Source organism: Armigeres subalbatus, chromosome 2 (genome assembly GCF_024139115.2).
Source record: "Armigeres subalbatus isolate Guangzhou_Male chromosome 2, GZ_Asu_2, whole genome shotgun sequence".
Taxonomy (NCBI): domain Eukaryota; kingdom Metazoa; phylum Arthropoda; class Insecta; order Diptera; family Culicidae; genus Armigeres; species Armigeres subalbatus.
The window spans coordinates 249,471,369-249,484,698 of NC_085140.1; the positions used below are offsets into that span (position 1 = coordinate 249,471,369).

Consider the following 13,330-nt stretch of genomic DNA (forward strand, 5'->3'; position numbering starts at 1 on the left):
CAGCACTGGATTACGCTGCTTAGCTTGTTCAGAATCCCACCTGCTCTTCCAATGCCCAGCGTTTCAGAGGATGTCTGTGTCATCTCGAGATAAACTGCTACGGAGCCATTCGCTGTGCAGAAATTGTTTCCGACGTGGTCACCAGGCCAACGAGTGCACGTCGAAATATGTCTGCCGTAGTTGCAAGGGAAAGCATCATACACTAGTGTGTTTCCATTCCGAAAATACCTCTAGAAGAGGTGCCTCTGCTGATCGACCTAGCACCAGTAGTGCACAGTTTTCCAGTGAGACTAATTCTAACGCAGTCGATACAACAGTGTCTTCCAATATGGCGATCAACCACTCAGCTCCAGTATTGCTGGCCACCGCCATCGTTCTAGTGGAGGACGATGAAGGAGTAGCTTTTCCAACTCGGGCGCTCCTAGATTCAGGATCGGAATGTAATTTCATGGCAGAGCGCCTCTGTCAGAAAATGAAGATTAAACGAAAGCGCTCGAACATCGACGTTGTGGGAATCGGACAGTCCAATATGAAGGTGCGACATCGCGTCCAAGCCAAAATCAAGTCGCGAGTTTCACCATTCAGAGCATGGAGTTTCTCATTCTTCCGACCGTTACGTCGAATCTTCCAACTACAAGTGTCCGACGTGCAGATTGGAAAATACCTGAAGGTGTAGAACTGGCAGATCCATCCTTCTTCGAATCAGCTGCTGTCGATCTGGTGATTGGAATCCAACATTTCTTCGATCTCATCAAATCCAGAAAGATATCCTTGGGAAATGGGCTCCCGACGTTGAATGATTCTGTTTTTGGCTGGATTGTTTCTGGTATGGTCAACGATGCCGGAGCTGTAGTCCAAAAATCCTGCTACACAGCAATGGCTACCGGTTTCGAGGAGCTGATCAATCGGTTTTGGAGCTGCGAAGAATTGGAAACCAGCAACAACTATTCCCCAGAAGAGGAGAGATGCGAGGAGCATTTCAAGCGAACCGTGCGGAGATCCGAAAATGGACGGTATACCGTGTCGTATCCAAGGAACCATGAAAAATTAGTCGAATTGGGCGAGTCAAGGGACATTGCGCTTCGACGACTCTTATGGTTGGAACGTAGACTGGATAGGGATCCAGAGCTACACGAACAGTACAAGCAGTTCATGGTGGAGTACGAACAACTCGGGCACATGCGCAAGGTGGCCGATACAGGGAAAGAGAGTTCCCTCCAAAGGTGTTTCCTTCCACATCATCTAGTTGTCAAACAGGACAGCAAAACGACCAAGGTTAGAGTCTTGATGCATCATCCAAAACACGTTTAGGAACGTCTCTCAACGATGCTTTGCTGGTAGGGCCAGTAATCCAGGACGATCTACGATCAATCATCCTCCGTTGTCGTATGGTTCGCATTATGTTGGTTGCCGATGTTGCGAAAATGTTCCGCCAAATTCTCATCTGTCAAGACGACATTCCTCTCCAAACTATCTTGTGGCGGACAGATGAACAATCCGATATCCAATGGTATGAGCTAACCACTGTTACTTACGGTACCAAACCTGCTCCCTATCTAGCTACGCGCACGCTGCAGCAACTAGCTGAAGATGAGCAACTCCAATTCCCAATGGCGGCAAGGGCTGTCAAGAAGGACGTGTATATGGATGACGTCCTGACTGGTACGAACACCGAAGATGAAGCTGTGGAGCTTAGATCCCAACTCGATTCGATGCTATCCAAAGGTGGATTTTCGTTAAGGAAATGGGCATCGAATTGTCCAAAAGTGTTGGAAGGTATTCCCAAGGAAAATCTAGCGATCGCCAATACCGAAGAAGTATCGCTAGACCCCGACCCATCCGTGAAAACCCTAGGTTTGGTTTGGTTACCAGGAACCAGGGTAGAAATATTTCACAGTCAATGCAGTGAAAAACATGGATCTCAGTATAATCTGCTGTCGCCTTCATCGCCGCCGTGGTGAGTGCGACTGGGTGCAGCCGAAAAATCATTTCCAACACCGACCATTCAATTTCGCATTCAGCCACTCACAAGTCGCTCTGACATGCTGCTCAGTTCGCTCCTTACCGTATGACTGTGAGTGGCCCATTTAAACGCGTGGTGAATTTTTTCAATTTGCTGGGTGAATGTGTACATTTTGTTGTGGTAAATTTCTTCTTCGCGGCGCTGTGGGTGATGTGAGTTCTGTTGTTTACTTTTCTGCTTCTCCGAGAATGTGAGGTTGATTTCAAAGCGGGAAGAAAATAATAAAATGATATAAAAAAACATCACCTTCATCCAGTGCTGCCGAATATTTACAACCCTGCCAGGAACCGATCATATCAAATTCCGCTTTAAGGTCGGTATTCCAAATTTTGACGAAGATCTGTCAAAACGGAAAGTACTCTCGATAATAGCCTCATTATTCGATCCACTTGGTTTGATCGGAGCGGTCATCTTGCGAGCGAAGCTGTTCATGCAATTACTTTGGACGCAAGAAGATGAGGAAGGAAACCGATTAGGCTGGGATCAGCCTTTACCCCCGAAGCTGCTGGCAGAATGGCAGGCTTTTCACCATCAACTACCCCGACTGAACGAGTTGATCATTCAACGTTGCGTTGTTTTACCAGAATCAGCGAAGGTTCATTTGCATATCTTCTCGGATGCCTCAGAGCGTGCATATGGAACATGTGCGTACATCCGGAGCGAGAATCACAAAGGAGAAGTTTGGGCTGCTTTATTGACATCAAAATCCAAGGTGGCACCGTTGAGGCGCCAATCAATTCCCCGGCTGGAGCTATGCGGAGCATTGCTTTCCGCGCAGTTGGCAGAGAAAATCCTAGAGTCGATCCAGGTTCCAATGGAGGTGTTCTTTTGGTCCGACTCAACTTGCGCTCTCCAATGGATTAAGGGAAATCCTTCAATGTGGACAACATTCGTTGGCAATCGTGTAGCCAAGATCCAACGAATAACCGAAAAATATTCCTGGAACCATGTTGCCGGAGTGGACAATCCGGCGGACCTAATATCCCGAGGTATTGGACCCGATCAAATCCATACCTGCACACTATGGTGGGAAGGCCCACCATGGCTCAAGAAGATGAGAGAAGAATGGCCAAGTTCATCAGCAACTCCTGTTGCCCAAGATGTTGAAGCAGAGTTTCGTTCAACAGCACATTGTGCTAATGAAAAGCCCGAAGGTTTTGTGGGCTGGTACATTTCCAAGTTCCCTTCGTACACAGATGTGCTGAGGCGAACAGCAATCTGGCAGCGTTTGATTCGAATACTGCGGAAGGAGGATCCGAAACCGACCGGTTTTCTAACAGTGAAGGAGTTAGATGAAGCCGAAATCACTATCGTACGCAAACTTCAACAGGAAGAATTCTCGAGCGAATGGAAATCTCTTTCTCTGAAGAACCCAATACCAAAGAGCTCATCACTACGATGGTTCAATCCGAAGTTGTCAAGGGACAATGTAATCCGAGTTGGTGGGAGATTGGGTCACTCACAGGAGTCGGATAACGCCAAAAACCCCATGGTCCTACCTGCTCGTCATCTGTTCACCAGAATGCTAATCCAACATTATCACCAGCGCCTGCTCCACGCAGGGCCTCAATTGCTACTGGCAGCAATCCGGCAAAAATACTGGCCTCTAGGGGGGCTCAGTGTGGTAAGGAATGTTGTTCATAATTGCCAACGCTGCTTTCGAGTAAAGTCAACCGCGGTGCAGCAATTCATGGGAGAGCTGCCTGCGATAAGAGTCACAGTCACAAGGCCATTTTCCAAGACCGGCGTCGATTATTTCGGCCCCGTCCATATCCGCCCAGGACCCCGGAGACCCGCAGTGAAAGGATATGTTGCACTCTTCGTCTGCATGTGCACAAAAGCGGTTCACCTGGAATTAGTATCCGACCTTTCGACCAACCGTTTCATCCAGGCATTCCGAAGATTCATTGGAAGAAGAGGCTATTGTTCTGAGGTGTATTCAGACAATGGCACAAATTTCGTTGGGGCAAGAAATCAATTGCAGCAGTTGTTCGATCTACTTCGTAGTAAGCATCACCAGGACAGGGTCAGCCAAGACAGTGCTCAGGACGGCATACAATGGCACTTCAACCCCCCTGCTGCTCCCCATTTTGGAGGCCTATGGAAGGCAGCAGTGCGATCAGCAAAAATCCACATCCTGAAAGTTATCGGTGATAACCCTGTGACGATCGAGGACTTCAACACTCTTCTGGTACAGGTGGAGGCTTGTCTGAATTCCAGGCCTATTACGGAGATGTCAGACGATCCGAATGACTTCGAACCACTTACACCTGGCCATTTTTTAATTGGAACATCGCTCCGCAAGCTACCAGATCCGGATCTTCTACACCTCCCAACGAATCGACTGACCCAATTTCAGGTGATTCAATAAAGGGTACAGGTGTTTTGGCGTAGGTGGAAAACGGAGTACTTGTCGCTACTACAGAGCCGGACAAAGCGTTGGAAACCACCAGTTGAGATCACCGTTGGGAAACTCGTGGTCCTGAAGGACGAAAATTCCCCTCCGGCCCAATGGAAACTTGGGCGAATAATGGAAGTACATCCAGGCAGCGATGGAGTCGTTAGGGTGGTGTCCGTCAAAACCGCCACTGGATACCTAAAGCGTCCTGTGAAGAAAGTGTGCCTATTACCACCAGCTAATCAACCGCCAGACGAAGAGAACCAAAGTTGAGTTGCATTGCGTTGCCATGTCGTCCACCCGTGTTCCGAGAGGTTCTTTTTTTTTTCTTTTCAGAAATTCTACAAATTTCAGGGTAGGGAGAATGTTTAGGAATGAACCAACAAGTTTCCCACCCCGTTTTGAGATCAGTTACTGGCTACGTAACTGGCGAAGGGACGAAACAGCAGCACGAACCCATCACCCGAAAAATCCACCATCATTAATTAGTTTTAAAATGGATCGCCATACCGAATAGCCAAACTTTAAATGTCTAGTCTATAAGATGAAATAAATGTTAAGAGTTAAATGTCTAAAATGTGTAGTGTAATGTAAATTAATAAATGTTGCGTATTGTGAGTGAATAAAATGTAGTTTTGGCAGTGTAAAAGTGCGTTCGGATCATTTGGCAAAGGCGAGAAAACCGAAGAAGGAACCCCAAACCATCCAAGGAAACCAAAACCCCACCAACCGAAACCCAAAAATCAACCGGAACCAGTGCCAATCGAAGGTAACGGCCCAACATCCCTACAGTATCGATCAACCATTTTTGGCATCATAACTGTATCAATCACAAAGAGAGATCCTCTTGGGAACATCATGGTTGTCGTAATGGTTTGCAGATAAATCATCATCACCATGCCAACTTTGTTGCTATAGCAGACATTCTATCTGTCACTATTACTCTATACGAAAACCAAAATACTTGCCTTGCTTAATACTGACAATATTTTATTTTCGCACGACTGCTATTACGACAGACTATGAAGAATTGTTAGAATTTGAAAATAGACCAATTTCATTAGACTTGGAAGAGCCTAAACATGTTCAGCTCATGAAGAGATCAGTTTCCCCTATATGGGGATCAAGTCTCCCGCAAGTTTTGAAAATGCCAAATTTTCTATCTTTCGGCAAAATCGATTTTTTGGAAACTTTCATGAACAAATACTTGCTTCCAATGGCGTTTTTGAATAACCAATTAAATTCTATATCAAGTCCATCAAAAAGCGTGGAAATCTGTGCATGTTACATCGAGAAATATCCTAAACAAAAAGTGGGGATCATGTGTGTCCAGTTTCCCCTAATATGCACTAAAAACAAACCTCCTAAGAAATTGATGCGTGAAAAAAAATAGTTATCAGATTGTATAAGCATAAATTTATCTTTTAAGTTGAACCGTTTAGTTCCAACCGGTGGATACCTGTTCTGAACACTCATTTGTTTCAAGTTATATTTCACGCAAGCTCCCTATATTATATAATAATAATTGCTGACAACTCAAGATACTTAAGATCATGAGCAGAACGGAGGTAGGCATAACTTCTAGGGATCAACCACCACCAATCTGATTCTTGTGGGAAAAGTTCTATAGAAAATTCTGAATTTCAGGAAATTCATTTCTACACTTACGTATCAATAATGTTTATTTTGGTTTTTCTTGTAACTTTCTTTCCAAAGCACAGTGGCTAAAATCGTTTTAGTGTGTTTATTTCTTTGGAGGTTTTCTCTTTTCGCTTTATTGGCCTACCGCGACATTGCCGCTTTGAAGCTAAGAGTTAATTAAGAACTTTCAAGTTACCATGTTTGCATTCGTACATTACGAGGGACAAACACGGTGATACTTGGCATAAGCCGAGAAATTTCCTAATGTGGGAATCGAACCCAGCCACCCTCAGCATGAACTTGCTTTGTAGCCGCGCATCTTACCGCATGCCTAAGGAAGGCTCCGACCCAATCCAGCTGGCTGGGCTTCTTTGAAACTTTGTCGAAGACGCTATGTATGTAATTCCATTACTTTTGGAGATTTATTACTTTTTATGCCAACACATGTTCAACATTATATGTTATAAGCATACAGCATATGGAGACGCATGGTGCATTGCTCCACTAGAGTGATTCAAATTTTGACTTTTTCGCTCCCCTGTGCTTAAACGATGGCATTTGCTATTTTAATAGTCCTCCCAAATTTTTAGCTGATTTGGATGTAATTTGATTGTGCACGTCCCATTTAAAGGTTTTATGAAAATTACTATGTGGGCAGCAGAGACTATGTCCAAGGGCTTGACGATCCCCCCCAGGCCATCTGCGAGTTGTGGCGCCTGCCTAGGATGTGGTGGGGTTTGACAGTGGGCCCTGTTAAACCTCTATAAAAAGCTGCATGAATCCGCAAGTAGGCTCCGCCAAAGCAACCGTTTTTATTTTTTTTTTCTTGAGCAAGGGTAAACGGAAATCTGCAACCAGACACCTGAGGAGGTAACTCAGGTAGTGTGGGGATGGGTATGTCATGTAACTCTTACCCGACCCACTAAAACCAAAACCCTTTCGCCAGTCCGTACCCCCGACCCGCAATTAAGCAATACATCAGGGGGGGGGGGGACTATTGAGAACACTCACGCCTATGCTAACGCACTTGACGTCAATACAAACAACATCGACTTCAAGGGTGGCTACCTCACCACCCGTCGATCGCAAGCTATGATAGTAACCTAGCGGTCCGTATCATAATCTCACGTTGGAGACGAGCACCACGACAACAACCACCGCGCGTGAACCGCAATGACCTCTATATCTACATACTGAGGTCCCCGCAGCCCACCCGCGACATGTTGGTTGTCGGGGTGAGCAAAGTGTTCACTGCATCACAGGTGCCCTTACTGCACTCGTTGATTTTGTTCAAGACGCCACCACCGCTGCAGTTTCGACATAATCTGTTGAGATGCTGTGTTCACCGCATTCCATATAGCTTCCTCCCGGCACATCCTCTCGACGAGGTTGTCCGGGGTTGTATCCATACCACTAATAAGCAGCATGGCATTGCGTTCTACCTCAAATCGGGGGCATGCGAACATCACATGCTCTGCCGATTCTACCTCACCTACACATTCAGAACCCTCCGCAGAATCTGCGAAGCCAAACCTGTGTAGGAATTTTCTAAAGCAACCATGTTCAGACAACACCTGTGTTAGGTGGAAGTTGCCTTGACCATGCTTCCTATCAAGCTAGTTGGACACATCTGGAATCAGTCTGTGGGTCCAACGACCTTTGACTGCGGTGTCCCATGCTCTTTGCCATTTAAGCAACGAAGCTGCTCTCTTGACACGTCGCACTTGCACCTTTTCCCTTTCGTTGTAGCACTCCACATCTTCCTCTAGGAGAATGTCAATCGGCAAAATGCCAGCTATAAAGCACACCGCCTCATATGATATGGTGCGATATGCGCTCGCGACACGTAGACACATCAGCCGGTGTACTCTGATCAATTTCTTTACATTGTACTCGGCTTTTAGTGCTACGGCCCATGCCGGCACGCCATAACGGATGATAGACAATGCTACGCCAGCTATCAGCCTACGCATTTGACTATGCACCGCCGATCTGTTGGACATCATTCGTGATAAAACCAAAGCGACCGTATGCCGCACAAGCCCAAGTCCTGGTGTTAGGTGGGACGCTAAACAGCCCTGACACGACGCCCCTCCGACGAGACAAGAGGTTTGCGCAGGCCTTTAAAAAACAACTATTACGAACGACATAGAAGATAATACGACTCGATACAATCGGCAACGACCTAGGCGACGAATAAAGGATCACGATTGGAAGCTTGGAACATGGAACTGCAAGTCGCTAGGCTTCGATGAATTACATCCCCGCAACTTCGATGTCGTAGCGCTGCAGGAAATCTGCTGGACAGGACAGAAAGTGTGGAAAAGCGGGCATCGAGCGGCTACCTTCTACCAAAGCTGTGGCACCGCCAACGAGCTGGGAACCGGCTTCATAGTGCTGGGAAAGATGCACCATCGTGGCAGCTAATCAACACAAGGGTGTGCAAGTTGAGGATAAAAGGCCGTAGCCGTAGGCTATAGCATCATCAACGTGCACTGCCCACACGAAGGGAGATCCGACGACGAGAAAGAAGCGTTCTATGCGCAGCTGGAGCAGACATACGATGGATGCCCACTGCGGAACGTCAAAATAGTCATCGGTGACATGAACGCACAGGTAGGAAGGGAGGAAATGTATAGACCGGTAATCGGACCGGATAGTCTGCATCAGAGCTGTAAATATTTGATTATTTTTTATGAAGCCCATCGGCCTTCTTTGTCACTTCACTTCTAAACATATTCATATTCGGCTCTGTATCGTCAATTTTCAGAATGAATATGGGTCAGTGAGTATTTATTTGAATTTCACAAATTATTAAATAATCATAAAACTAAACACATTTTTGATGATTTAAATAAATACACGCATAGATCGAATCCCGACGTTCAATTAAGGGGCATTTTTAGCGTCAATTGTCAATATAATCAAGGCTAATTTTGTTTTTTTCGCGCGCTGTTACCATACACAGTGGTAATCAATTGAATGAATTTATGAAGAAGTAAACTGAGTAAGTCATTCTATGTTTTGAATAATCAAAACACGAATGTCAAAAGTCGGAGTGAATGTGCTTCATGAAAGTGAATATTTTATGCTCTGGTCTGCAAACCGTATCGAACGACAACGGCCAACGATGCATAAACTTTGCAGCCTCCCGCGGAATGGTAGTCCGAAGCACTTTCTTCCTAATCACCTAATCAAGTAACGGAAAACCAAATCGACCACGTTCTAATCGACGGTAAATTCTTCTCCGACATCACGAACGTACGCACTTACCGCAGTGCGAATATTGAATCCGTCCACTACCTCGTTGCAGTATGTCTGCGCTCAAAACTCTCGACGGTGATCAACACGCGTCGAGTCGTCCGCCATGACTAAACATTGGGCGGCTACAAGACGGTAGACTAGCCCAAGACTACGCGCAGCAGCTGGAAGTGGAACTCCCAACGGAAGAGCAGCTAGGCGCAGCATCTCTTGAAGATGGTTGGAGAGATATTCGATCCGCCATTAGTAGTACCGATACCACTGCACTTGGCACGGTGCCCCCGGATCAGAGAAACGACTGGTATGACGGCGAATGTGAGCAGTTTGTAGAAGAGAAGAATGCAGCATGGGCAGCATGCTGCAACACCGCACGAGGGCGAACGAGGCACGATATAAACAGGCGCGGAACAGACAAAACTCGATTTTCCGGAGGAAAAAGCGTCAGCAGGAAGATCGAGACCGTGAAGAGACAGAGCAACTGTACCGCGCTAATAACACACGAAAGTTCTATGAGAAGTTAAAACGTTCACGTAAGGGCCACGTGCCACAGCCCGATATGTGTAAGGACATTAACGGAAATCTTCTTACAAACGAGCGTGAGGTGATCCAAAGGTGGCGGAAGCACTACGAAGAGCATCTGAATGGTGATGTGGCAGACGACGATGGAGATATGGTAATGGACCTGGGAAAACGCGCGCAGGACATAATTCTACCGGCTCCGGATCTCCAGGAAATCCAGGAGTAGATTGGCCGTCTGAAGAACAACAAAGCCCCTAGGGTTGACCAACTACCAGGAGAGCTATTTAAACACGGTGGTGAGGCACTGGCTAGAGCGCTGCACTGGGTCATTACCAAAATTTGGGAGGAAGAAGTTTTGCCGCAGGAGTGGATGGAAGGTGTCGTGTGTCCCATCTACAAAAAGGGCGATAAGCTGGATTGTAGCAACTACCGCGCAATCACATTGCTGAACGCCGCCTACAAGGTACTCTCCCAAATTTTATGCCGTCGACTAGCACCAATTGCAAGGGAGTTCGTGGGCCAGTACCAGGCGGGTTTTATGGGCGAACGCTCCACCACGGACCAGGTGTTCGCCATTCGCCAAGTACTGCAGAAATGCCGCGAATACAACGTGCCCACACATCATCTATTCATCGACTTCAAAGCCGCATATGATACAATCGATCGGGACCAGCTATGGCAGCTAATGCACGAACACGGATTTCCGGATAAACTGACACGGTTGATCAAAGCGACGATGGATCGGGTGATGTGCGTAATTCGAGTTTCAGGGGCATTCTCGAGTCCCTTCGAAACCCGTAGAAGGTTACGGTAAGGTGATGGTCTTTCGTGTCTGCTATTCAACATCGCTTTGGGGTAATACGAAGAGCAGGGATTAACACGAGTGGTACAATTTTCAAGTCCGTCCAACTATTTGGCTTCGCCGAAGCATAGATATTATGGCACGTAACTTTGAGAAGATGGAGGAAGCCTACATCAGACTGAAGAGGGAAGCTAAGCGGATCGGACTAGTCATCAACACGTCGAAGACGAAGTACATGATAAGAAGAGGTTCAAGAGAAGACAATGTGAGCCACCCACTTCGAGTTTCTATCGGTGGTGACGAAATCGAGGTGGTTGAAGAATTCGTGTACTGGGGCTCACTAGTGACCGCCGATAACGATACCAGCAGAGAAATTCGGAGGCGCATAGTGGCGTACCATTGGTACTTCGCGTACCTGAAGGAATAAAATAGACCCCATCTCGCGGTCCTTAGCCTCTTACCCAGCAACTCCTATCCCTACCTCCCGCGGTGCTGGCCGGGATACGAGCCACCTTAGGGAAGATCGGGTAACCAACCCCGGTGGGAACTATGGTCGTATGCTGACAGGGAAGGGGGGTTTGCTCCTCTTCGGAGGTGCAAATCTTATTGAACGTCTGTTCTCCATGTCAGGATCGGCTCACAACAGCGTCTGTTCTCCATGTTAGGGGCGGCTGATCATCGTCCGAGTGCCAGCGATGGACTCTAAAGTGAAACTGTGCACCATGGTCCACCGGAAATAAGGAGGAATGGTCCTCCGGAAATTTAGGGGTTTGGTGTCAGGCCCTGCAAGCCAGCCTTTAAAAATCATAAGCAACGAACAATCAACAAGAGAGTACATGAGCTCGCCCAACTCTACGGCGAACCCAGTATCCAGAAGGTAGCTAAAGCCGGAAGGGTACGATGGGCAGGACATGTTGCAAGAATGCCGGACAGCAACCCTGCAAAGATGGTGTTCGCTTCCGATCCGGCAGGTACGAGACGGCGTGGAGCGCAGCGAGCGAGATGGGCAGACCAGGTGCAGAACGACTTGGCGAGCGTGGGGCGTATCCGAGGATGGAGAGATGCGGCCTCGAACCGTGCATTGTGGCGTCAAATTGTTGATTCAGTGTTATCTGTTTAGATGTTAACTAAATAAATGAATGAATAGTGGCTGGAAATCGTACGTACTTTGGACTCCGCAAGACGCTCCGATCGAATAGAGTTCGCCGCCGTACCAAACTGACTATCTACAAAACGCTTATAAGACCGGTAGTCCTCTACGGACACGAGACCTGGACGATACTCGTGGAGGACCAACGCGCACTTGGGGTTTTCGAAAGGAAAGTGCTGCGTACCATCTATGGTGGGGTACAGATGGCGAACGGTACGTGGAGGAGGCGAATGAACCACGAGTTGCATGAGCTGCTGGGAGAACCATCCATCGTTCACACCGCGAAAATCGGACGACTGCGGTGGGCCGGGCACGTAGCCAGAATGTCGAACAGTAACCCGGTGAAAATGGTTCTCGACAACGATCCGACGGGCACAAGAAGGCGAGGTGCGCAGTGGGCAAGGTGGATCGATCAGGTGGAAGATGACTTGGACCCTCCGTAGACTGCGTGGTTGGCGACGTGTAGCCATGGACCAAGCCGAATGGAGAAGACTCTTATATACCGCACAGGCCACTTCGGCCTTAGTCTGGATAAATAATAATAATAAGTCAACAACATCATTCACATGTTTTAAATCTATGTACAAATAAACTTACAGCTTTTGAAAGTTGACTTCAATTTTACAATGTCGTCTTGGTTTTGGTCTAATCCAACCGGAAAGGGTAAATGCGTGAAAATATTCTTAATAATCGCTATATTTTTTAAGAAAGAAATGTAGGACAATATACAAATACAGCCGTTACCCTAATAGGTATCGATTTACTGATCGGCATGCATGTTATGTGCAATACAAAGTTTTGGAATAAAATTTTCAAAATTATCAGAACTTTATCAATCAATTTTCATTGAAATTGTAATCTTCTTCTTCTTCTTCTTATGCAGCATCGCACGAGGGAGAAAACAAACAATACACGACAGAGGAAGAAGGTGAATCATCTGAAGATTTTGCAAGTCAAAACGCCCTAGTGGCCCTGAGCCATGAAGTATGACGCGCCTCCACGCATATACCAAAACAAAAGACAAGACATTGTTCGTGATAATTGCCAACAACCAGGCGTTTTGCCTCCAAGATAATGCTCGATTTGTTCACCATCAGGAAGTTCAAGACCGTGAAATGATGGAACAACTTTACCGTACCGTTCCACAGGTTACACAAATGGGAATATTCTCATGAATATGATAAGATTCTGAGGTAAGTGACGAACCTGGGAGCACATCCACAAGACATAAAATCGAGACTTCATCTGTTATAATGAATTTTTACTTTATTATAACTAACTTAAAAGTAGTTTCATGGTAAAGAACAGTACATAACAAATGCGTTGAGCGCGCTCACGTTTTATGATGTTTAACTAACTTTTCTGAACTTTCAATGGAATCTTCAGCGATCTGTCTAGGACTAACTACTACAACTGTAGTGTCAGTTGAAGTTCGTTTCCTACAGCCATCGCATTACATCACGGAGAGTGCTCTCGCAGGTCGTTGCAAGAAACGCCGTATATATTCAAATTTGATTCATCAGTATTCGTAACCCT

The 13,330-nt window shown here is 46.5% G+C and overlaps 1 protein-coding gene across 1 annotated transcript; it reads left to right on the forward strand.

Annotated features, from left to right (window-relative positions):
• The first annotated feature begins 828 nt into the window (after nt 1-828).
• Nucleotides 829-1,311, forward strand: LOC134209683 (uncharacterized). The gene has a single exon (XM_062685692.1). It carries the CDS (start codon nt 829-831, stop codon nt 1,309-1,311), a length of 483 nt encoding a protein of 160 aa, XP_062541676.1.
• Nucleotides 1,312-13,330: the final 12,019 nt, after the last annotated feature.